The 27794-nt window shown below is 38.4% G+C and overlaps 1 protein-coding gene across 5 annotated transcripts in view; it reads right to left on the reverse strand.

The window, feature by feature from the left end:
* The window catches only part of NFX1 (nuclear transcription factor, X-box binding 1), an 88314-nt gene that overhangs the window by 52406 nt on the left and 8114 nt on the right, over positions 1-27794 (reverse strand). For all 5 annotated transcript variants that reach the window (XR_012053961.1, XM_041714620.2, XM_041714618.2 and 2 more), the window contains exons 2-5: positions 24281-25330; positions 20226-20387; positions 6633-6710; positions 4300-4405 (exon numbers count right to left, since the gene is read on the reverse strand). Coding sequence is in view for 4 of the 5 variants with exons in the window: in XM_041714620.2 (XP_041570554.2) it covers positions 4300-4405; positions 6633-6710; positions 20226-20387; positions 24281-25330 (1396 nt within the window). In the remaining variant the exon portion in view is untranslated. The remainder of the gene's footprint in view (positions 1-4299; positions 4406-6632; positions 6711-20225; positions 20388-24280; positions 25331-27794) is intronic.

Raw genomic sequence — 27794 nt, forward strand, 5'->3', positions numbered from 1 at the left:
AAAAATCCCCCATCACATAAAGGAAATCCAAAAAACAAACCACCAAAACCACCATAAATGGCCCTCTGCACAAGGAAACAGAGAAACAAAGGAAAAACTGGATGGATACACAGTAAAGTAGGAAGAAAGCTAAACCACTGAATTAATTAAAACTGTATTGTGAACTTCAGACAATGAGAATTTAATGCATTCTGCAACATACAAGAAAACCTATCTTAAAAGAAAACCTCTTGTAAAAGGAGTGCAACATATGTTGCACTGTCTTGACTTCAATTCTCACAGACCCATGTAGGATTCTAAAGGCTGGATGCCAACTTATGAACTTAGGAATCAGATTAAAGTAAATACAAATTCAAAAAACTATGATCTAGGTCATAACTTGGAAAAGTGAAAAGGCACATCATCTTCGGAAGTCTTGTCATGTTAAGTTTTTTACCTCGCATATTACTTAACTCAACACTCTCATACACAAGCAATGCTAAGATTTCTTCCATAACCCCACTCCTGGCACACTTTCTGATGATACTGTATCACATAACAGCAATTTATATTGATCACAAATATTTTAAAGTTGTAAATACCAGTAATAATAGCTGGCAGTCTTATAGCAAGACTCCTTTTGTTAGAACAGTATGAGACAATTAATTTTCAGACATCTCAAAGTTTTGACAATATATGTTTCTGAGACAGTTTTCTGACCTTTTGTTAATAAGAACAGAAAACTTCCAGTAATGAAAAAACTAATGCTTTGAAATCAAACTTCTGATTTTGAAATAAGTATTCTTTATGCATCCCTACAGATACCATGTGTCTGGTGCAATTTAGTTTAGACAGAATCTACAGTATGACTACAGTTCTAGGACATACTTGATCCATACAACAATTAAGATTGAAATTCAAATATCATTCAGCACAGATACATGCACAGAAAGTGCATGAAATGCTCCTTAGATGATAAAGATGGGTCATACCTTTAGAGTTTTAGTCCTGGTTTAGGGAATTAAGAAAAAACTAAGTAAAATTACTTGATAATTTTGCAAACTGAACTCAAAAAGGCTGAAGACTTCCGTATTAACTTCTATTTGGGATATGCAGAGGTTTTCTTAACTGAACCTTCATTATCTATCATTAGCATGGAGGATTATTTTGCAATTTACTGCTGCTGCTCTAGAGAAGTCGCATACAAGAAAAATTGTGATGATAGATACACCTAGACAGAGGAAAGATTAAACTTCCATTTGCAAGGGACTGCTACTGCTGTAGAAAAAATTACAGCACCAAAGATCTATGAAGGAAGTCCAGCTAGTAAAATTTAAATCAATAGATGTGGGAAATGCATTTGTAGAGAGTTCTCAAGGCCTGACAGAAGACCCACACAGTATGCATCTGTATGCAAACTTTGAGATAAGAAATGCTGAGTTTAAAATACCATGGAACAGGACAGATATTATTGAGAGAGAAATGGAGCTAGAAAAGAAAAGTTTCAAAGGATGGCCTTGCAAGTAAGACTAGATACTTTGGAGAAATGGAACTATGAAAGATGCCTTGTACTAGGACCCACAAGGGGTAGTTTTAGATTATTGGCTTTAAGGCATCTACAGCATAGTGTGACAAAAAGCTGATAGGCCAAGAAATGCTTACAGTGTACTGTAATTAGGAAATAGTTGGCTTCTGATGGTGATGGCGTGAATTATAACATCTGTATTGTTTCACCCTTCTCATGAGACTGAAAATGGCATAAAAGTTTTTAAAATGCCTCTCAGTTGACCCATCTCTGGGTCAGAAAAAGTGTATTGTCTCACAGAGAGAAAATTTCCTTTTCAAATGCTTTTTCAAAACACTTTTCAAATGCTCTCAAGGCCTGCATAGTTTCAGCTGTCAGGGAGAACTTCAGAGTCTTAAAAGAAGTTTTGCTTTGTTAAGAAGTTTATTATCAGGAACATTTTATTAGAGGTTAAGCTAGATGTTTCTCTGATGTAGAACCTAATGCTGTAAAATAAATTTCAGTATTTTTAAACTAAAAATGTGACGAGAACTCACCCTGAGAAGTGTTATGCAGGCCACAGCACAACACTAGCAAAAGGTCTGCAAAGCATTCCCCTTTCAAACAGCTGCTTACCTGGTCCTCAGCTCTGCTGTTTATATAAATAGTTACCATTTCAATAAATCTGAGTAAATAGTAGATTTATTACTATACCAGTTGATGTGCTCAGGCCTGAGCAGCAGGCCTAAACCAGAGTTGACTTACCAGATGGATCCCAAGCAATCACACTACTGTCTACTGACACCAACAGTATTATTTAGCTAAAAATAAATGACCAAGAGCTTATAACCACTGTTGTACACCAAACCACCTGCTTGTAGGGTATTTTAGGGGAAAACTCTCCCAGCCAAGGCATGGGCTCTGGCTAAGCCCTGGTCCTGTCTGGTCAGCAAGTGTGCCATCAGATTCAGATGTTTCTGTGCTAAAAATATAATCAAGTCACTTCAACTTGCTTATTTGGGCCTATAAAAGCTGGGACCCACTTTTGGGCAAATTTGGAGACCTCACCTACAGGTGGACTTAACATGTAGGATTTTCCTAATCGCTGGGAAGGGTTCTCCCAGTCCTCACTGTGAAATAGAGCTTCCCAGTGACTGTGGACTCTGAATGATGGTAAAGTATTTAGACAATTGATGATGCATCTACCTTTCTCAATCACTATCCTTTCTCTCGTATAGTAATGACTAGGTGCACTACCTTGCTTATTTTTGCTAATTGCTACAGCCAATCATGTAGTTTTATTGACTGTATAATTTTACTTTTGTATTCTCTTAATATTCATTGCAAAATAAGACCATTCTTTGGTGTCTGTGTCCTTTAAATCGCCCCTGTCAATTGGCAGTGTAAATTACCTTTACTTCTTTTCACCAAAATGGAATGTGGTGTTGAAATGGAAAAACAAAACAGCTTTTAGAATATCTGCAAACAGAATCACAATTCTGGTTCAAACCTTATCACTATATGGAAACATGTGGGAGGAGGGGAAAATGGCACACAGCAAATCCACAATCCAAAATAATAAAATCTTGCACAAAAAAGTTCTGAGATGATCTAAACTTAACCAAGAATCATGAAATAGATACCTGCCCCAGACAGCAACATCTATCCTTGAGCACTCTCTTGAAGAAAATCTCTGCCCAGACACACATCATGATCCAGACTTATCATCTGCATTCAAATAATAGAGCCCTGCATCTCTTAACTCCACCACTGATACAGCAAGAGGGAACAAAGTTCCTACTTGGTTTTTGATACAGCAGATGATGGCTGCCTGTGTCCTCACAGACACTGAAGATGTCTACAACTATTGTAGACATCCTGTTCATGCTCTCATATGAACTCACTTTAGACACACCAACACAAAAAAGCTTTCAGGCTTTTCATTTTTTTCAGGCTTCAGCTGAACTATAAACCTCTATAAGTTCTAAATCTCTAACCATATCCTTGAGTCAAAAAATAAGCAAATACAGTCTTCAGAAATTTTCTCTAAATATTTTCAGTGTTTATATAATAAACATACAATTTTCATATATATGCATAAACTTATATATGTTTAGATATATGGGAAAAAATGCATATTTTATTATTGGCTTTTCACAAATGTTACAATGAATATTATATGTGCAATGTTAGAAAGTTATGCTGTATTAATTTTCTTAAGTAGTGTGTTAAATATAGTTTTAGGTTACAACATAATGTTAAAATAGAAACTCTGCGATGTAGGACTTTTTTACTAGCTCGAGCAAGAGATGAGATAATCAAGAAATTCTTCACACAGAGATGGCAGTGAAAGGGGCCCATAAAGAGTTACTGCCTCCTTACCAGAAAAGACAAACATTCTTCCACCTTCTCTCCGTCTTTATGGAACCACCAGGATTAAGGGGAAGAAGTTGACAAAATCCAGAAAAGTTCTTAATTTGCAAGGAATTTATGCATCATGTATGAGATACACGTGAATAAGCAACAGGGAATTGCTTTTAAGGTTATTCCTTTGTTCACAAGGTATGCTTTTTGTGACTTAGCATCTGAGAGCATCTGGACATCCATAATTCTTTGCTTTTTATTGTCTTGTAATTGTCCTAACTCTAAACTTAATTACTCTAATTGTATTACTAATTTTATAACCATTTTATTATTATTAAACTTCTAAAATTTTTAAAAACCAAGTGATTGACGTTTTTCACATATATGTATATAATATATGTGGTTTTATATATGTTTATATAATAACATTTTTATAATAAACATTTACTTACATGTTGCAAAGATGTGGACAGTCCAAACACTGCCTCTTCTTTCCACAAAGTTCACCACAGCTATGTGGAATTTCATTTCTGTTCCATTCAGGATTGTGCACCTTACCTAAACCATATCAAAGACAAAAAGGTATTTATTGCTTTGAATACCAGACTGCATTTGTGAAAAACAGCATACCAAAGAGAAAAAGTGGTACTTTAAATACTAGCAAGTAGTCTTCTTTGACAAAAAAAATTTCACAAATGTTTATGTTACTCCGTAATGGTACCTACTCAGCTTCTTTAAAAGAATATACCATTGGAATAACAAGTTCCACAATATTCTTTCCTTATGTACTCTCAATCAGCAGACATGCAGGTAACTGATACCTTAAATGAAACTGATAAAATACATGAAAACTAAAAGCCCCTGCAGTTGGTCAGGCTGCATGGTAGCTAAGAAAACTGAAGGGTGAAACTCCCTTCCAGTCTCAATGCAGCAGGGAGGAAAAAAAAAGGAACCAAGTAAAAAGATACCAATCACAGAAAATAAAATCTACTTGGTGTGGTGATTCGGAATAGGGAATTAAATGAGCAGGCAAATTATGAAAGTCACTTCTATAAAAATAATCAGACTCTACATTAATCAAAATATTAAAGGTTGATGAATTTTGATTAATGAAGTCTTAAACTTCATTAATAGAATATAAAAAAGAAAGTATGTTAGCTTCAAGTATTCTGTATTTCAGATAAGCACTAAAGCATATTTTCATTAATCTGAGATATAATCAAATCTCATAGCTCTAAGTGCATGACATGGTCATCAGGGTTAATCGTCATCATTAACACTCTCTTTCTTTCTGCAAGAGAGGAATTAAATTACCAGTGCAGCAACTGAGCCAATGTTGTAAATTTGAGTTGTGACAATCAAAAGCAGCAAGAAAATGTATTTTTGGTGACACAGTCACATAATTTTAATTTTTTAAGTATACCTCTGTATATTCTACAGTAATAAGTTAGAAAAATATGAATAAACATTACAGATAGCATTTATTCACCTGAGTTTCAATTAAACTAATTGAATGCCCAGGAAAGTTCCAAAAATCTGAAGCTTCAGAAGAAAAATAAGAGAGAAATTTCCTCATGGGTGAAAGCATGGGGAAAAAAAATCACACTTAACCACACTCAGCACATAGTTAGTACTTTGCATCAAATACAAGATAGCTTTGTGTAAGTGACTGATGGTGTTCAAATTATATATCATTAACATAAAATTATCTACAAAAGATTGAACTCTTACGTTACTACATGGTGCTCTGCGAGTAATAATTCTGCAGACAATTTAAGGTACTTACTGTAAATCTCCTAAACCATAAAACATCTTTAGGCTAAGGAGAATTTCTTCCCTATTTAACAGAAAGATGCCCTGTCTTTTGAAAAGGTCTAATTTTCATTCATGGTCAGTTCATTCTGACTGCATTATTATCTCTAATAACTGAATTATTATCCTTATATTCGTAAGATTTTACACACTGTTGTACAAAAATTCTGCCTTAACTGCATTTCACTGTTTCTAACTGATTCACTGACACACTTAGATAAAAAGATAAAATTCTCTTATTTTAGCAAATCTTTCCTCTTCAGAGCAAGTTTACTGACACAGTTTCTGTCTCAACTTCAGAACACTCTGTTTTCTAGAAAGTGAGGTCAAAGTTTCCAGTGACTCTGATTTAAGGAAAGAAAGCTATGTGAAAACAATACAGATCACAGAAGTATAGATTCCAAAAAAACTTACCCACATCTATGTAATTAAGTAACATAATAAATTTCTCCTTTTTGTTTTATATTTATTGCTTGGTGAGTGCTGTACTCAGGCCATTTACCTTTTTTATTAAACACATACCTACACAGAGGTCTGAATATTTTTTCCTATTTAAGCACCATGTGTCCCTGAACAACATAAATCACAAAATTGCTAAATCAATTTAAAGGTTTAGGTAGTTGTATCCTTGAGTTGTGTATTATTTTGGTCTTGCCACAAAGACATAAATATTCCATTCCTTCTACAGAAGAAAAGCTCACAAGATACCAGCCAAAAGCTATCATTACTCCATAAAATCACTATTTCTACATAATGGTATGAAAATATTTACCACTTGGGACTTAGTCTTTTCATTTTTCAAGCGGCATATGTATGATTCTCTGTGCAGCCACCTTCCAGTGTCAATAAAATTTTTTAAAAATTGAGTTTCAGGCATGTAAGCAAACGAGCACCAATACTGAAATTCGTGTTAAGAAAAGGGAATCAAAATTACAAAACTGTTTTTCTTTGCAAAAGCAAGTGAGAAACTCACCACAGAAACAAGTGTAAATTTTAGGAACTTGCACAGAAGCATTCTGACAAGCTGGACATCTCCAACCGCTATTGCCATCTGTAGGTAAAAAAAAAAAAAAGATAAAAAGGACTTGAAGTAAATAAAAGACCTAATCCGCAAACCTAAAATAAGTTCTTCTACTTTGTTTATTAACACAGTTGCAAATAAATTATTTTTCCACTTATTCAGAAACGGTGAGAAAACACATTAATAAAAATATATTTTATAAAGTATTGGAATCAACACAGCCATGGTATCCCATTTCAACAGGCTACAACTTCTTATTGAAGCAAAGCCAGATTTTAAACTCCCAGTTTTTCTATTATCATATGCCCTGTTATAAGACCTACAGCTAGAATATAGACAGTCTTCACCATATCTAAAGCAGCGATGAAAAAAAAGTGTTAAGAGCGGGAAATTGGTGAGGAATACATAATTACCTCACAGAAATCACTACCTATACTTTACTTTTCACTACCCTCTCATGAGTTTATGTGTTTTGTAGAAGACAAATTTAGTGTTGCCTCACATTCAGATAAAATCAATGTTATATAAACCAGAATAATCTAATTTATTCCTTTATATTATTCTTCAATTTATTATTTTAATAAATACTAGTTATCTTGTTTCTGTGTTTCAGGAGGGTACTTTAACAATAGAAGAAGAGCAATGCTAATGAAGACTTTTCCCCAATTCAGTACATACCATACCATTAAGAATATGAGTCTGAGAGCACTACCAAGCACAAAAGAGGTCACAGACAAGAGAGATATGTTTTTATATCTATATATAGATATTAAAAAGAAAAAACCTGATTAACACTTTCTGTCTCTCTTAATCAATTCACTGCTGGTAAATTAATAAACCTGTGATTTTAGAACTATTCTTCACTATTAAGAAATCTGACCAAGATTCATGATAATTTCATTTTATGAAAGCAGAAGGGATAGCAAACAGGAAACTCTGCCTATGACAACTGCAGTGCAATGAGAGGCACACCTTGGTTAACCTTCAGCTGGGTTGAACAACTTAGGTTACCCATCATAATGTACAATGGAAATTATTTTCACAAATTGAAATTATTCAAATTACAGACTGCCTTGAGAGTCTAGACATGCAAACCTAATGCATGTCTGTTCTTTCCAATGCTTCATGACTATTCACATCCCTCTTTATCCCAGCTCATATTACTGTGCCACCAAGATTGCTGCAAAGATCTGTACAATTACAGACTGAGCAGCTCTACAATAGTGGCACAAGACATATACTCTCACATTCACGCTCAAGACCAACCTGCATTTCCTGACCAAGACTTTTTTTCTTTTGACTGCTAGAAACTGAAGGAACTCAGAAGAAGCAACTCAGAGAGAAGTGTAAGGAGGAAGGCAAAAACAGCAGACAACTAAAAGGCGTATTTTCTGACAAAACTGTAAGTACCTTATGTGGCTCCTCCTAAAGTCAGCATACTAAAAACTAAAGGATTCCCTATGAGATTACAGTATAGTACAGTACATTATTCTTAATTATGGTATTAACAATTTCTTTCATTCTTATTCTATGTTATGTTTTCAAAAGTTGTGAAGGGAAGTCTACCCTGAAAGCTTACGGAGGCTAGCAGAAGACCTCTCCTATCAACAACTCCCCTGGAGCTGGATGCCTAGTCCTCTACAAGAAAAGGTTTCTCCAGAGTATAGTGAAGGTCCCCAAAAAATAGGAACCTATTAAAAACAGCCTTGCAAGATATATTTCCTTCTTCATTGTCATTGATTATCTTTGGTCAAAGCACATTAATGTACGTTCACTCACAAGGGACATGAATGGTTGCCTTCCTCCAAAATCAGGAGTAATAAAAGTTTTGTGCCAGGATTCAGGTGCAATTACAGCAGTATAGAATGATGGTAGGATGACTCCTGACATACACATTTGTAAGAAGTGGTCCTGTAAGCACCCCTTACAAATCCTAATTACTAAAGAAGGTGTGAATGAGAATGATCCTACAGAAAGAACATTCCACTTTCATGAATCTTCTCAAGAACAAAAGTGAAGTAGGCAGAACTCCATCCAAAGACATCGAAAGGACAGTCATCTAAGCAGAATCAAGACACCTCATTCCCTTTTACTGGAGATTGATTTATTAATTGCTATCCTCTCCTTCTTTCTGGGATAAAAAGATTCCTTACTTGAAACTATTTACCAACATTTTTGTTAACTTCTATTCTGATCACTAAATCTCAGAAGTTTAGAAGTTCTGTGTTAGAGGCCAGCACTGGACTGGTACGGATCTGGTACACTTGGAAGTGGAGCCCAAGGGCAGAACAGAGGGAGACAGCTGTAATACCTCAAATTTCTCCAATCCATGCAGTCAAAATAAAGATACCAGTAAAACGATCTCTACAAAGAAGGGACAAAACTACTTAAATGTTTGTTCTACCAATGTAACGGCACAAGTTAAATATCACTTAAACATCAGTTTTTAAAAGAAGTAGAAGAAGGAAAGGGGCAAGTGACAACAATTTCCCCTTAATAAACAAAGATCTTGTGTGTAGTGCAGGTATTTCTGTCAGATTGACCTTAGCTATGCGATACCTTATGGTCACATTCCTTCAAGACATAATTTAAAATGTTAGTAAAATGCTTGTTGCCTTACAGTTAAGAATCTTTCCACTTGGCAAAGTGATGGCCAGCAGAGCTCCTCCTCCTGACTAGGGTATCTCTAAGATACAATAAAAATCCATTCTCTAGTTCTGAGTGCTTCTGACAGTGTACATTATAGAAATAAAGATGGGGAAAATGTGTGTTAATGTCTTCACAAATTACTCGATCTGGAAGAATGGGTGTGGGGATCATTACAAACCTAATGACATAAGAAATAGCTATTAATGTCTTCACAAATTACTTGATCTGAAAGGACCAATCAGGTTCTGGAAGAATAGGTGTGGAGGTCATTACAAACATCAAGCCACCCAAGTTTGTTGCAGAGCCAAACACAGCTTGAATTTCTGAACTTTGGGGAAAAATGCACAGGCTTAATTAATAGACTTATGGAAATTAACTTTTCCATCTAGGATGGGCTTACAACTAGTTTTAATGGTCATACAGTGTGTGATGGGAGCAAGGGAGTATACAAATCCAAGGGGGACTATTAAGTAGGCAGTTTGGGAAGTCCGTGCCTTCCTAGCACCTCAATCCAAGTGGGAAAGGAGGAGGGCAACATGCAGCTGTGAGTTTAGGATGAAAGGAGGCTGCATCCTACAAAAACTCAAGAGACCCCATGGGGGTATGGCATAGTAGACACTCTCCCTTCATTTGAACAAAGTGGCAGGACTCCTCTGCCTCCTTTATGGACACTGGCTTTCCACAGCGTGATTTTCCACTCAGTAGGGAGTCAAGTGAAACACTCACTGGCTCACTGCAGCTGTCCACTGTAAAGGGGCTTTGGCTGACCTTCACAGGTGTTGAGAGTATGACTGCTAGAGGGTCTTGTGAATGGCAGGACTGGGAAGGTTCCTTAACACACCACAGAGCAAGAAGACCAAGAAGAGAGCAATGCCTTGACTCCCCACAGATAATTAGGAGACCTTTCACTTGCCTTGGCCAAACCAGCTGTCATTTTTCAGGCGACTGTCAAGACAATAGAAGGCAAAGAAGTTTCTGAGGGAAGACATCTTCAATATAGCCTGAGAAGAAGATACTGTAGAGTGTGAGAAGACTTTTATTACAGTAACCTAGTTCTAGAACTGGTTTCTGGAACCTAGAAATCTAGACCTAGGACAGTTCATTGCTTCTTCCCACTCAAATATGTAGAGCCATAAGAATGTTTTATCACACTGACATGGTAACTCAGAATACTTCCCTTTCCTTTTCAACCGCACCCACCTTTACATTGATGCCAATCTGACAGCCTGCTGTGGATCTCAAAATTCAGACAATATCACCTGCATTACATCAGTGAGTTTGGAATGAGCAAAACATACATACAATGTGCTAATAAGCACAAATTATAAAAGAGAGCTGTATGCTCCTTCTGTTTTTCACTTCTAATAAGCGTGCTGTTGCATAGTGTCCCAGCATTTAATCAGCGTTGGTGTCCCAGGACACCCATCCTAGTAATGCCTTGCTTTCACTAAAGTCAAAGCTTCCACTTGCTGAGCATTGTGCCTTGTCCCTGAGAGGAACAGCGGATTTGTCTTTACAAACAAGCTGCAGGTCTGCTGGTAGATAAAACTAGCACTGAGAGATAAAAGAAACAATAGGATGGATTCCACTGACTGATGAATGGAAAAAGATATTTGCTTTTACAAATAAGCTTTAAGTTTGCTGATAAATGAAATTAGACATTGAAAGATGAAAGAAACAATGGGAGAAAACCCTAAATTCCATAAGAATTAAAAATTAAAAGGGAAGATTATACATTAGAAGGAAATTTTTGGTATCAAGGCATATCGGGAAGTTTGTACCTCTCAAGTACCTCAGCCAATGGGGAAAGAGAGAAGGGAAATGCAGCCAGGAAATTAGGATAAAAGAGGAGGCTGCGTCCTCCAAAAATTCGAGAGACCCCAGGGGAATGCCTCATGGCCTCTTCCTCTATTTGAATAAAGTAAAAGGACTCCTCTGTCTCCTTTTTGGACACAAACCTCTGATGTTTGTGGATTAATTTTCCTGACAAACTGGGGGTTCGGTCTGGGATTTTTCCACCGTCTGGGGCGGTGGGCAGTGAGCAGAGCTGAAGGTGCGCCTCACCCAGTTTGGGCGATCAGCTCCTCTTGGTGGCAGCTGGCTCCAGGCAATTCATTGGGTTCCCAAGACTGTCCAGGAGACAGATGAGTGGCGGACCAAGGGGTCCGTGAAAAGTCCATAGGGAAGGAACACTGAAAAATCTGACTGGTGAGTAATATGGGATCTTCAGGCAGCAAACCTGACAGGGCACCCATGGAGGGTAACACAGGTGAAACAGGCACCCATGGAGGGTAGCACTGGTAAATCTGGGAAGGCACCCATTGAGGGTGGCAAGGGTAAAGCCAGGAGCTTGTGCTTTTTTTTTTCCAAATTTATACATTGATAATCTAATAAATTTCTTTAATTATTAAATCAGAGCATTCATTTATAACAGGATGATACATGGATTTGGGAAAATATGGGAAGAAAGAGGTTTTATTAGTCTGCAGGGGAAAGACAATAGCTCATGAGAGCTTAATCTCTCACCTGAACTTACGAAAAAAAAAAAAGTTAGCAATAATACACATAAAGGGGCACCAGGCAGGGTGCTCCGAGGAAGTAATAGGAAACCAACTGGCTGATGAAGAAACTCGAAAAGCTGCATTGTTGCCAAAGATCTCTAACATCCTCCCTTTGCTTCCAGTGACTGTCCTGCTGCCAGAGAAACTGTCTTTTCCACCAGAGGAACTTGAAATAATTAAAAAGAGTGGGGCAGAGGAAAGATGAGATAATTGAGTTACAAGGGATGGTAAAGAGTGGATACCAAAAGCTCTGGCCTTACAGTTGTTAAAACAACTTCATGAAGGGAGTCATTGAGGCTCCCGAGGACTGCCAGAAGCCTTCCTCAAAATGTATGCTGCTGTGGGTCTTTTTACTCTGGCAAAGCAAGATATTGAGGGTTGTTTGATTTGTGTTAAAACAAATAACAGAGTTACAAAGAAACTTGCCAGGGGAGGGAGGCCTTGGGCTGTATCTCCCTTCCAGAGATGCCTGGGGGAGTTGACTGAAATGCCCCAAGTGGCAAGATTGAAATATCTTCTGGTAATAGTAAGTAAATTAACAGGGTGGCCAGAAGAATTTTCAGCTGTTTCAGGAACTAGAGGATCAGTTGTTAAAGTACTTTTGGAACAAATAATACCAAGATATGGGATTGTGGAAGCAATAGACTCAGATAGGGGAACTCATTTTACAGGAAAAAGTCTTCAAGGAGTTATGACTGCCTTAGGGATACAATGGAATCTCCATACACCCTGACACCTGCAGAGTTCCAGCATGGTTGAAAGGATGAATGGAGAAATAAAGAAACACCTGCTGAAGCTGGTGATAGAAACTAAGATGCCATGGGCACGACTCTTGCCACTGGCTTGGGCAAGAATAAGGGCCAGACCCAGAGGAGATATTCAATTATTTCTCTTTGAATTGATGTTTGGAATTCCTTACCATTGTAATTCTCAGCCTAGTGCCGGGGTACAGATAAGGGATGTATATTTGAAACAGTATGTGGCCAGGATACTGTCTCTTGTGAAATCTATTTGAGAGGAAGCTCAGCTGGCACAGACCCTGCATTTGGACTTTGCCGTTCACAACATCTAGCCAGCAGATTAGGTTCTAGTTAAGGAGTGGAAAGGAGCACCCCTGGTGACCAAGCTGCATGGAACTTTCCAAGTGTTACTGATCACAGAAACACCTGTCAAGACAGATAAACACGGGGGGACCCACCACACTCGGGTCAAGGTCTCTGAAGCCCTGGAGATTTGGACATCTCAACTGGAGGAGAAGGATGGGAAGCTGGGACTGACATTCTGCAGGAGTGGACTGGAGCAATAGCCAGTGCGTCGACACCAGGGGAAGGCCTGTGTGCCCACTCACAGACTGCCTGCTGAAACACTCTATGTGGGCATCCCTCCTCTCAGATCTCCAGTCATTGGGGGCCAATCCTCGCTATCGTTGTTTTCTTTATGTTAAGCTGTTTCTGTGCCTTCTCCCGCCACAGGTGGTGTGGAAGACAACATGAAAGTGCAAATTAAACTAAGATATTAGATTACACCATTAGAATGTTTCTCTTAATAATCTTACCCTTATATTGTCAGTTAGGTTGGGGCCAAAAAAATTTTATACAGGTTTCCCAAAATAGGTTGGGAAAATAATTCTTTTAACCTTGGGAGAAGAAGTAGCAAAAACCTTTAACCTTAGCAATTGTTGGGTCTGCGGAGGGCCAGGGGGATCTGAAAGCCGGCCATGGGTGGCCAGCCCAGTCAAGCCTAAATGGTGGGTCAGCACCCTGAGTGAGGTCCATAATGGAACAGGATTTTGGGATGAAGAAGAAGTCCATGGTAGCTTCATTCTTCTGAAAGAAACATTTATTGTCGAAACAGAACAGGGAACATATATGTGGGAAAAAGCGCTTGTGACTTGGCTTTATCTTTGGGTTTAGATTATTGGACCCAACTGCTCTCCTTATGATTGTTCCAGATATCAAGCCAAATGGAATCAAAGGCATGTTAAGCTCACTAATGGTAGCTGGGTAAGGTGCTCCTTCCATAATTACATTGGAAAGGTGGTGGTCCAAACATGGAAAGGATGGGAATGGAACGTGTTTTCATGGTTATCTGGTGGACTATGGGTTAAACAAATGCTTTTTTTTCCTCTTATGTGCTGTAGCAACTCTGATCATTTTACCATGCATGATCCCTTGCTCAGTACAACTTATTCAATATGTGATCAAAGGGATGCAGGTAATAGGCATGCCTACTGATCCAGAGATGGCTACAAAAGGACAGAAATTGATGTCACTGCAAATAGTTGCAAAACCAAAAAAAAAACCACCCAAGAACAGGAAATTAAGTCAATGATAACTAAAGTTTGTAAAGACAATTATTAAAAAAATAAAAGTGGAGGGAGAGAGAGGAATAGCAGATTTGTCTTTACAAACAAGCTGTAGGTCTGCTGGTGGATAAAACTAGCACTGAGAGATAAAAGAAACAATGGGAAGGATTCCACTGATTGATGAACGGAAAAATATATTTGCTTTTACAAATAAGCTTTAAGTTTGCTGATAAATGAAATTAGACATTGAAAGTTGAAAGAAACATTGAGGGAAAACCCTAAATTATGTAGGAATTAAAATTAAAAGGGAGGGTTATACATTAGTGTGGAAGGGGCTAATAGCGGGCTTTAAGTTTGCTGATAAATGAAATTAGACATTGAAAGTTGAAAGAAACATTGAGAGAAAACCCTAAATTATGTAGGAATTAAAATTAAAAGGGAGGGTTATACATTAGTGTGGAAGGGGCTAATAGCGGGCCTGTTAGCTAAAGAAGCGAGAAGAAGCTGAGAAGCAAGAAGAAGCTGATAAGGAGGTCTCTCCAAGGCTGTTACCAAGGAGACCAAGAGAGGAGAGGAACTGAAGAGAGATAAGCAGAGAACTGCGTAGGTGGAGGAAGTATTTTTAGAAAGTTAGCTGAAGTCACTGTTACTTTTAGTCACTGTTAGTTTTAGTTACTATTAGTCACTGTTACTTTTCACCAATGGTGTTACGTTGATTTATTTTTGCCAATAGTTGGGGTAGAAATATAAACAATCAGAAAGTGTATAAAAGCCGTTTTCGATAATAAAGAATTGCCATCTGAGACTGCTTGTGGTCTCTGCTTTGTGTTGCGTCGGACTTGACAGCGACACATTAGAGGGACATCTTCAGTATCAGGTGTATCAGGAAGTTTGTACCTCTCAAGTACCTCAGCCAATGGGGAAAGAGAGAAGGGAAATGCAGCCAGGAAATTAGGATAAAAGAGGAGGCTGCGTCCTCCAAAAATTCGAGAGACCCCAGGGGAATGCCTCATGGCCTCTTCCTCTATTTGAATAAAGTAAAAGGACTCCTCTGTCTCCTTTTTGGACATAAATCTTTTATGTTTGTGGATTAATTTTCCTGACATCCCTAAAGGATCCATACCTCCTTTTCTCTTGCAACAACACAAGTCACTATTGTTCTGGAAGATGAAACTATATGAGATCCCCATGAGGGATGTTACCTACTTCATCCAAATACTCAGGATTTCTCTGATCCAATTCTGTGATCACACGAAATTGTGAGAAAATATGCACACACACACACACTTTCAGCCTTCTACTTTGAATCACAGAGGTTTAGAGCTGCTGCAAGGCCCTACAAGGAGGGCAATTTTCTTCAAAACACCGTTGGAGGATAGGATCTTTCAATTTTTTTCCTTCCTTTTCTTTCTCTCATGGAATTTTGTCCCATTTGTTGCTAAGAGAAAATAGCAACTAGTACTTAAGAGAGACAAAAGAAATGGCCAAGGTGGGAGAAGGGTGCAGCTGGTTACTCTTTTATTTGAAGGGCTTACTCTCGGAAGGGCAGAGAAACTGCGAGATTTTGGCCAGGGGATTGGGGGGGAGGGTGGGGGATGGGGGGCAAGTGGGCGAGGTGAGGAAGTGGTGAGCGGCTTGGTTTAGCCCATAGCTCTCTCTCACCCAGTTGAGCTACTTACTCAACTGGGGAGAATTCATTGCCACCACAGTACCCAGCCTTGCACTGCTTATTCCTTACTGCACGTGAGCCTTTGCTCTTAGGAACAGCCACTGAACTGGGAACTTATTAACACCTGATCTGATTGGAAAAAACCTTCACCATCTATTCAGGCACCTCAGTGGAAAATCCACGACCCTGATGCCCTCCCTCTTCTGGGAGGGTGCATCTCTCTGGCTGTGTGTGGCAGTTGCTATGGCGAAGTCCAGAGGCCACTGCCCAGCTCCACTGCTGTCTGCCGCAGCCTCAGGCTTTTTTGCTACACTCTAACCCAGCACTCCATGTCCAGGTGTTTTCTGTTCATTTGTTTGCCGTCCCAGGCGCTGTGCTTGCTTCTGCCATCCCAACTGCCACTCCGAGGTTCCTGCTGCAGCCCATTTCACCATCCAGCCTGTCTACCATTACCACGTGAGGGAAACGCAGCTGAACTTGCGCCACAGCATCGCCTGCAGCCACGAGGGAATCACTGCACCTGCCCTGCCTGGCTGGGAGCCGGCTGGGATAGTAACTGCGCCACAGGGGAAAGTGCCTGCAGCTGAGAGAAGGCTGTTATCGGCTTTCTGGTTGTTTGTTGTGTTGCTGATGCTGTTTGCTTCGTTATACATACTAGTATCAAGAACTGCTATTCCTTTCCCCATACCTTTGCCTGAAAGCCCCTTAATTTCAAAGTTATAATAATTCTAGAGGGAAGAGGGTCATATCCTCCAACCAAGGGAGGTTCCCTCCTTCCTTGGCAGAGACCTGTCTTTCAAACCAAGACATGCTGCTGCAAAAACATAAAATGAATATTCAAAACTCATCTTATTAGCAAATAAGCTGGAAGTGAAACATACCAGTGAAAACTTTTGTTGCTGAATTAGGTAAGATTTTCTGCAATTCATTACATTTGCAAAATAAAAGGAAATAGTGTCCAAAAATTTAAAAAAAAAAACCAACCAAAAAAACAACAGTTTTTTTTCCCCCATTCCAAAACCCAGCGAATTATGGAGTTAGGTAGATTACAGTGTCCCATTTCTCCTACAGCAGACAATAATAACTACCAAGATTCTAGTGAATTCCTCATTATCCAAAGCCTGAAATGCAGAACATATACTGAAACAACCTATGGCAAAACAAATACATTCTGAAGTACAAAATCTAAACAAGATAGGGTAGCTGAGTCTGCAGGTCAAGAAATATGTACTGGTGTCTTTATTGGAGCTATGGTATCAGTTCTATTGACACCATAACCTTTAACTTCAGTTAATCATTATCTCTAGTTCTCTCATATGCAGAATACAGTAACATTTAGTCCACATATTCTTACATGAAAAGCAAATGGCCCAAAATTTTTCTATTTTAAAAGCTTTCAGGATTCAAGTATCTAAGGTTACTGTCTTGAAAGATAAAAGCCCTCTTAAGCAAGCAGCTCTTTTGTCAAGCAGTAAGCTGCTCCAGGGAGATAAATCAACTCCGAAAAGGGGGAGTTACTCAACAGTCGCTCTCGGTTTGGCTTATAAAAGTTTGCGAATAAAGTTTGGTTTTTAACCTCCTAAGTATGTTGTTGCGTTTCTCCCATGTGCCCTCCCATGTGGGTAAATGTCTTAGGTTGGAAATGCAAGATGTGGCTGGGGGTGTGTATTCTATTGTCATCTGTTAGACCTGAGGCGGTTATCTTCTGTTAATTCAGCCACCTGTTAAAACCAAGTGCAGCAGTTTTCTTTATCTCTTCCACAACCAATCCTCCTCCAGAAAATATCTTCTGTTAATGGGCCATTGAATCTCACTGCATGACTGATAAAATTACATTATTGTATTGTAAGATGCTCTGCCCAGGGGGAGAAGCCAAGCATTCTTGATATAATCTGAGATTTGGAATACCACAGCCAGCCTTTTCCCACTGGATTCCCAGAGGAAGACCAGGTCCATCTATACCACCACTGGACCTTTAGAGAAAACTCAACCCTTCTACTGCTTCAACTGAACCACATCTGTCACTCCAGGAGGACTGCAACCACCATTTAATTGGACTGCTACCAACACCCTGACCAACAGGGTGCTAAGTTGTATTCTGATCTGTCACTGTTGTGTTTGGTATTACTGGATTTTTCAAAAAAATTTTTTCCTAATAAAGAACTGTTATTCCTACTCCCATATCTTTGCTTGAGAGCCTCTTAATTTCAAAATTAGAATAATTTGGAGGGAGAGGGTTTGCATTTTCTGTTTCAAGACAGGCTCCTGCCTTCCTTAGCAAACACGTGTCTTTTCAAACCAAAACAGTAAAGTAGAACCTCAAGCCCCTTTGAAATAAACTCACCAAGTGAGAACTGGGGCCCACCATCAGTCCCATCCAGAAGTCTGACTATGCATCTTCTGCAAAAAGAACTTTGCAACCAATCCTTTCTGCAGGAGATTTACAGTCTGCAAGAACGTCTGTCAAAAATTTGGAACTAGGTGACATTGTATTTCCTCAGTCTGCCCACAGAGATACAGAAAGACACACAAAGAATGGGAAATGCTGAACAAGCAGGGTACAGAAAAAATAAAGCCTACTTCAGGATTTTCATTTTCAGAGTGTGTCTACACCACTCAACTGAACTGAGCAATGGCTGCAACTCAGCCTTACCTTACATTAAAGGATTCAAAGGGCATAACATAGTGGTTTAAGAGTTTCAAAAAGTGGTACAATACAAGGAATCTAAAACAGTTTAAAGTAATGACAAAGGCCGAAGCTTTCCATTTTCTCTGAATTCCCTTTCATTGCATGGTATGAGGGACAGAGTATTTCATCTGAGAAACAAACTAAAAAGTGGTTGAGTAAAAGCAGACCACTAATGCATGAAGTGTGTCTTCTACTTGACTTCTCAGCAAAGGACAGATAAGAGATGAGATTGTAAAAACACAACCACAGAGTTTTGCATCCTGATGCACTGATTTAATTGAATGATCTTATGCATCCAAATCTGGAAATTAGGTTTAGCTAGAACACTGGAAAGAATCAAGTTATGAGGATTATATAAGGCATACAAAGAATTGTGGGAAAAAGACTGATTTAAAACTTGCTTACGGCTTACCACTTGTAGTGAACCATTTGCACCTTATGGCTAAATTTTGCCTTAAACAAGCTGTTTAAGCTAGTTTAACTATAGGAGAAAATTTGAACTAAAGGAGAAGCCGCTGTTAAGGAATGGATACTACAGAGGAAGGGTAGAGGGTTTTTTTGATACCAATTTCTCTCCACCAAAAGCCACTATCATGCAGCTGCAAAACCCTGAAATTGGAACATTTGTTCAGAAAATTTTTCCAAGCACGTACACTCAAGAGCCCTGTTTGACACTGTGAGACTTCCAGAACCTTCCAGAAAGAAGACTGTGCACACCCATAATTCCTCCTGGAGGAGATACTGGAGTGTTTACTAGAAGAATCAGGGTTATGAACTCCTCAGTTTTTGATACATATGCTTGTTCCCATTTCCAATGGACTCACACTGCATATCACAACTATGGACTATGTCACTGGAACCATGGGTGGTGACAGATCTCTCTTTTCCTCCTTCCTGTTTCCCTCTCTTAGGGTGATCATACACTTCAGAATGCCTACAGAACCCCTTCTCAAATCTATTAAGTCTTTTTCCAATTAAGGTTTCAAAGCAGTTCTAATAGATGTTGTATCAGTTATTTAGTGTTGTTTTGCTTCAGTCCACCCCCAGGGATCCCTTTAACAACGAACTTGGTTGCCTTGCCTCAGAGGTGGTTGTGGTGTTGAATTTTAGTTAAATGGTATGCTCTGTCTCACCCCTTGAAATTGTATGGTTTATTCCAAGCCTGTAATCCTCCCCTGAAGTATCATGTGTCTGTAATCCCATTGGCCCAAAATTTATCCACGCCCACTTGGAATCTCTCTGTTAAGTAGTGTGCTGGGTGGGGGAGGGACCAGGCTCTCTCTCTTAGCCGGCTTTCCTGGCCCCTCTCTCCCCCTCCCCTCCCTCAGAAACCATGCTTCTTCCTGGGGGTAGGACACCCAGTAAACTCTCATCTAATTAGCACCCTCAGAAGCCGTGTGGAGTCTCCTTGCCTGCCTGCTGCTACCAGCGAACTCACAGCTTGAGGGGTCCCCCCAAATGCACCCGGCAACAGTGGGTCACATTGTTATCTTAAACAGCATTCTAAATAGTTTTCACAACACAAGTAACACATGAATTTAGCTCACATATATTTGATAATTTGAGATTAATATTCTCACATCTATTTGAGACTATATAATGTACATTACATATACAATATGTATACATAATAGAGAATATATATATAACACATATTTGAGAAAATACTAACCTTCAGCTTGTGAAGCTGGTGACCGTGCCCATTTCTTGATGCAATTCAGGTGGAATACATGGTAACAATTCTGACAGCTCCACACTGGGGCTACTATTCGGACCACCTCACAGCATACCATGCACTCATACTTCTCTGTGGTCAGCTGTTCAATCAATGACCCTGCAAATAAAATATATTACTTGTACATAAAAGAACAGCTAGCTGAGAAATGAAACTCAAATTAAATTCAAAGATTTCATTTAAATTACAGTGAAACTTATTTTAGCTCTGTGGCTATAAATAAGGCATTAGTTTATGCATGGAAGATTCCAGTTTGATACTTGCTATGCATTTTTTTTTAGCTTCAGAGCAGGAAGAAGGACTATAAGATTCTTAATAAAGTGGCAATGCAAATTCCACTTTCACAAATAGCAATTATTCTGATCTTATTAATTAATTAATTAATGCCATTTTTGATATTGACAGAAGTTTAAGATTTTTCTCACCACTTTACATAGGAAATTCATCTTTGCATACACTTTAAACAAAAAAGATGAATGCTCTTAAATACAGAAATCTCTGCCAAAATTACATTTAATTTCTATCCTTAAGTATTCCCAGGAGCTGACACAACAAATATTAATAGCAAAGGACCTGGATTATGGGAATAAACCCTTTATAAAATGAGTGCTTTAGGAGTAGAATTAGTGGGAACAACAGTCAAAGTACAGGGTCTTTTGAGCCATATGAACAAATGTGAAAAAGTACTTTGAAAATAAAGCAAGAACCTCACATTAAAGTCAAAACAGCCTAATGTGCAACCATAAGAAAAGCATGACATAAAGCTTCATTTCTGTCCGATTACTTCCTCACCCATCAAGGTAAGACTACCAAATACACCTTAGAAATGTCCACAGGATTTTAAAATATATTAACTATAAGTGTACAGTGTAAAAATGTAGCATTTTAAGATTGTGCCAATACAAGTATCAGAGACTGAAATGTTATGGTTTATAGCCTAAACATTTTTATGAAGGACTTTTGCCTATTATAGCATATTGTGTAACAAAAATTGCATGGAAGACCACTGCACCCTAAATGAGGTCTCTGGGCTGAGGCTCTCAACTGTGAGTTAAACTGCCTAAGGGAAAGTGATAAAGCATCTTTATCACTTTAATGGATAAAGTTATGATGGAAATGATGGATAAGACTGGATGAGCATGCATCCATGGCAGGGATGTCCAGAAGCTCTGGGGTAGAGGCTATAGCCCCAGGTTTATCTGCTGCCAGAGTTGCACAGATCCTGACACCAAACCTAGGAGGAAGTGAGGAAGTTCTTTTCAATGTGTGGCATAGCCTCTAGTCAGAAGCAGGGAACACCCATCCAGCTGCTGTGTAGACTTGCCCAACTGCAGGGCCCTCCACCCTGGGAAAGCCACACCTACCGAACATCCATGTGAGGGACAGCAGACGGGATGTCATGGCCTATCAAAGGCCCACTCCAAGGGGTGCACAGACCCGCACCAGAGAACGCTGCACGTGATGAAACAGACCCACAGTCCTGCAAGCGACTGTCAAACCTGCCCCCCTCAGGGGAGGCACCTGGACCTTCCCACCTGGCCCATAATTAAGCCATTAGATTCTACACTTTGCAGAAGGGGACCGTCACCACCAAGAAGACCAGAGGGAGGGGAACAACAAGACATCACTGGAACCCATGGAGGGATGATATGTTTCTATTTAATCTGCCTCTGCCGCTCTCCCTGTTCCCTCTCCTCCTAGCCCCCTTTTTCTATTTCTTTCTTTCTTTTCTCTTTCTTTCTCTTTGCCTCTTTTACTATTTAATAAAATATATCTTTTTTTAGTATTGACATCAACCTTGTTTGTGTTTTAATCTCATTTTTGCAAACATTTGAACCCAAGTACATTCAGCTTTATTCACAGAGAATTCTCTTTGCTCCTCTGTGATTAGACACCAGATCACAACAACAAGGAAAATTCAAATTAATAATGAAGGAAATAAGAAAGGAAAATACTAGAAAAAAATTACTGACAATTCAAAATGTGCTTGTACCACATCTGACTGCAAGCAAGCCCATGGCTTGCAAGTGTTAACATTGTTTGTCCTCCTCAATACGATTTTCAAATTTGTTTTCTAGCCCTCCTGCATCAAGCACCACAACATTTAGGATTAACAACAATTTCTACTTGTCATCACATAATTATTATCTGCCGTAAAGGAAGATTCTCATCTAAAACATACTTCTTTTCTCCAGGAGACTAAAGCTATACCACCATACTCAGAAACTGTATGGTATACATAGTTAAAAACCCACAACCCTAGTTCCCTAAGAACAGTGGCAGACAGTGTTTCCAAAAGAACTCCCAAATAAAGCATGCAAATAAACTACTATTTTGAAGGGGGAAGCTCCTTAAGTTCTCTGGGAAAGACTATTACTTATCTTTCTACCTATTGCATGTGATGTTTCTCATTTAATAATAATGCTGGGAAAAAGACTGAGGTACCTTCAATTTTATGATTCAAATAGAACTCAGGAGCGTGACAGTTATTTAGGTTAGAGAGGATCAAGGAAGATCTTGATCCTCCTAAGAGAAGAAAGTTTCTAACTAGATATATCTTATGCTTCTTGATTACACTAGTCCTTTCTCAAATGTGAAATAGGAGACGCTGAGAAGTAAAGTCTTCAATAGATTTAATATCACATTTAAGATAATTGGAACTAGTCTACCCTATCATTCTGTGCAGCACAAGGTAAGGTTGAGATGTTTCGTAAAATACCAAATAAATATAATTCTTGGTGTTTCTCCCTATTGCTTCTGAACATTTAAACCTCTTAACACTTAGTGCTTAAGCTTATGCAAAACAGTAAGAATAAGCTACCTAAATTGTTGCTGAAACAGAAACCAGTATCATACCCCTGAAGAGATTGAGCCAATTTCCACCTAATGTTTTCAGTCACTGATGGTATGAGTCAGCATAAAATTCATTCAGAGAGCCAAAAACTGTGGGTCTGGTTTACAGTGTCAACAGCAAAAGTTTCTATTCCCAAACTTCCAAAAATACTATCCAGATATTGCCTCTATTACTTTTGAGGTGATGCCTGATGCTTTTTGTCTCTTCTATATATTCTCTGTATTCTTCACACACATACTTGGAGATCTATAGCCTATTATTGCATTCGTAGGTAGTTTCCCCAGTACTTTTCCCTGACCTGATAGGCAGAAAGACAAAACACATTCCAAGACCTCTATGCTATCTTGGTTCTCCTTTGAAACCAAGCTTGAAAAACAGCTCTTCGAGACACATTTTCATCAACAAGGTTCAGTCCAATCTGAAGGGGGAAGATTTAGAAGGGTTTCAAACTGTGGGGGGATAGCATCATCACTTATGCTCCTAATTGGTGATTTTTGCCAATTATGCTAATTTACTAAACTTATAAAACCCTATGCATCTGGGGGGTGGGGGGGAGGTTTGTGGACATTTTCCATATTTGCTCCTGGAGGCTGTCAATAAAGACCAACTTTTATATTATCTCCTATACCACTATTATCTTGACAGTGTGTGTTGTTTCATTTATAGGTTTCTTTAAGGCATCAAAGGTGCAGCAAAAAGCACATAAAAATCAGTTCTGAGTAGAATACTGTTTCTCTCTGGCATTTTCCTACTTCTGCATAAAACATGAAAAGACCTATTCTCCAAAAGTCAGTTTACATTATCCTTCTCAAGTCACATTACTCAGAATGCTCAGAATTTTAATCTCACAACATACATGTTTTAAAATGGTAGCTGACTAGGTCATCATTTGCAGTTTCGTAGCAAAAATAGAAAAATCTATAAACAAAATCTGTCCTTCTCTAGTAAACTTACAGAGCATGTTCCCACTGAGATACTATGCATCTACATGTACTTCTACCCTCTGATCCCAATACCAGTTTAATGTGAAATAATAAACTTCTTCAGCTACTCAAGGCAGGAGCTGAAGCGAAGACTGCTTAAATTAGTCAAGATGATATCTTTCATATGGGAGTCCAGGACAGTCTCAAAAACTTACCTGTATGAGTTTCTTTGTTTTTTGGTACATCACTTTGCTTTTTCCAGTACTGGGTCCAGCTGAAATGAAGTGAAGGTACTTGATCTCCCTTTAGCAAGAACTTTCTTCCACTGAACCTGAGAGACTCAGACAACTGATGTCTGATTTCACTGGTTAAGTTTTCATCATTTTTGTGAGCAATGAGTTCTTTCTTCCTTTCATTTTTATCTTTTGGAGTATATGCAACAGAAGACTTCTTACCTACTTTTGTATTTTTACTGCGGTGAGAATCATGTCTTTTCTGACACTCCTTTTCTACTGGGGGTTTATTCCACACAGGCTTCCGGGGATATCTTTTGTTTACATTATTGTAGCCTTTTTGCTCATCCCCACTTCCAAACGGTGCATCACAGAATGCCTTTCCAACGGATGATTCTGAAGAGTCAGACTGCGTCAAATCCAAAGATGGAAATTTTTCAAACAGCTCTACTTTCTGTTTAGAGCTCACTCGCTTTTCACCATCATGTACCTGCTTTCCCTTTTCCCTGATACCTCTCCCAGACATATGCATCAGATGTGTTTTCTTCGGCTTGGCCCCTCTGCTATCCACATTAGGTACTTCCCTGTCACTCTCTGAAGAGAGAATATCACTGTATCCTCTATGAGGTGCTCTTCTACCAGGTACTAGTGCAGCATCTGAAATTCCCGGACCTGCAGCAGCATCAGTAGTACTTTGCCTTGTCTTATTTTTAGCACATGTGCCATCATTTCTTAATCTGTGCAATCTCTGGCTTTGCAAGCTGCGATTCTTTAGACTTTTACTGGTACCAAAATATTGGTGGAAGTCTTCAGAATTCTCATACTGACTTTCTAGATTACAAAAGCCATGATGCTTTGTGGAAGAGCTTTCATAATCTGTACCTCTTTCAGAATACAGACTAGGAATTGGTATATTACTTCTATTCTGATCACTGTTAGAGTCTTTCCTGTCTTTATTTACCCAGTTTATATCTGTAGGTTGTCCCTCTCCAGGAATGGAATCAGCAGCACCAGGACTGAAATTCAATGTACCTAAAAAATAAATAAATACAAATTTATAAAACTTAAAACAGTACATACTTCTTTTCAACCAAATTACCATGCATGCAAAGGTCCAGAAATTCCATCAATCCCACACTTGACAGAACAACTGCAAACAAGAGTCCAGAAGCTAGAACTGAATCATACAATGCTTTGTAGAAGCCTTCTTGTCTCGTCATCTTTACAGGACTGTGAATACACAGAACTAAGAATATAAAAAGATGAAAGAAAACCTTTTGAAGCAGCACAAGATATGCAAGTGCGATAATCAGTGTTTAACATCTAAAGTTTTTCCTAGCATGTTTACATAAATATAAGAACCTGAAAAAAGGGGTATTTTTAATACAATGGCTACATCTGAGATGTGAATATTATAGAAAACTTTCAATATAAATTAAGAGTAGCAGTAGTAAATACTTGCATCAGCTCTGACTATACTGTTCTAGAGACAGACATATTAAACAACACAGGGCAGCTGTGCAAAATTATTCTTCTGAGGCCATCAACATGAACCATGCTTCTACTTAAGCGGTCTTCCGTAATTTGTACATCTCTAGATAAAAGAAAAGAGAAATCCTATGTCCCTCAATTTCCTGTAACATTGTGACAGTAGTGCCTGCCTGCAACAGAAATTATTAGTGAGTATCAAGGATAGTTTAATTGGCTGTGGCAGATTGGTTAAATTTTACACAGTAATGTAAAAAAAAAGAAGTTAATAAAATCTCATGGAGATCTCATGGATCTCATTTTACTGGTTGGATAGGTTGCCTCATATGGTAGGATAGATCGCAGTTTGTTCCTGGTTCATAACAATTAAAAGAGATAATCAAACACTTAGGCCATGCCTTAGATCAAAAGACTCTCCAAAATGCTAATAGAATCTAGGCTCCTGAATTACCTACTATTTTTTCAAAAAAGATTGTGGAAATCAACATTTTGAAGAGAAGAATAAACCAGAACATTTCAAGGCGCTAACATGCCTTTTTTTCTCAGTGAATTTAATTTGCTTTCAAATGAAAAAAGGTTTTTTCAAACCCTCTAGGAATGGTCACAGCTGCAATGTGAAGCTGGCGGCCAAAGGAAAAAACTGTAACATACAACTTTGTGGAAGTGAAGCTTTAACCTTAATAAAAATTAAGATTTTAAAATTACATTTCAGGATGTTTTAACCACATTGCCTAATTCATACTTTTGTTTTTAAAGAGCAGTTGAAATTACTTTGGGGATTTTTGTCTTTGCAAAAACTATATTATATATTATTTATATAATATATATAATTTAATATTATCTATATTTACTATATCCATATATATTAACATTACAATGTTACATTACAAGATAGTATATGTTATTAATATAGTATATTATATAATATTATATGCACCCTACGCAGTATTATATGTTATAAATAAACTAGATACAAATGGCAAATTCAAATAGTTTGGGGTTTTTCAAGCTGAAATACTAACCTGATTTTGAGACAATAGAATGAAAAAAACAGACAGAAGTCTGGTCTTCAAAACAGCTCAAGACCGAATTAAGAATCAGCAAAAAAGCAAAAGTAGCACAGGCAAAAAAAGTAGAGACACAGAGACACAGAGGCTGATCTTTTCTTCCCAATACCTAGTGCCAGCACATGTGGGAGTAGTCCAAAACTGTGACCCCCCTCCCCCCCAGAGAGAAAAGGAGGAGGGGCGGGGAGGTGTTCAGACGCAACATGAGGGGACATTTCTTTGCCAAGAGCATGGTCATGTTATGAATGAGGTCCCATATGTCTAATTTAATATATCACAAACTTAAAATTTAGCAGTTTTCATTGAGGTAAAATAATTCGATCAAATATAATTCAGTAGTTACAAAAAGATATTTGGCAGTGGTTTGGATAAAGCATAAGCAAAAACCGATTGATCAGGGTATGCTGAGGGCTTCCCACCCTAACTCACGTACAAAAGGCAAAAGGATCCAAACACAACTTATATACTGTGTGCTAATACATATTCATTATTAGTTTCCCATAAATCTCCTCTTATTTCCAATTCTTGAAATCTACATCATTCTACTGCACAGTGCATGCTCCCATTGTTGCTATGGGGTCTTCTGATCTCTTTGGGGGTCTTCTTGGAGGAAGGCCAAAGATCTTCCTCACATGTCCTCTGCATAACCTGACAGGTGGTGCATGTGCATTAAGCTTAGTGTTATATAACTATGTCCCAATTAAGCCTTATTTATTGCATAGATAAGACCACTATTTTAGACTCCCTGTTTGGAACGGTCCCAACTTTATTCATATTCAAGGTCGATCCTGCTCTGGGAGTTGTCTTAACTTCAGTTGGTGCCAATTTTGGTTTGGGAATCAGTTCCTGACTTCTGCCAATTATCTGTTGGGAGTTTTTCATCCTCAAGGCCATTTCTACTATTGGATAATCTGCTTATTCCAACCTTACAGTCTATATCC

This window comes from Taeniopygia guttata, chromosome 2 (genome assembly GCF_048771995.1).
Source record: "Taeniopygia guttata chromosome 2, bTaeGut7.mat, whole genome shotgun sequence".
NCBI lineage: Eukaryota > Metazoa > Chordata > Aves > Passeriformes > Estrildidae > Taeniopygia > Taeniopygia guttata.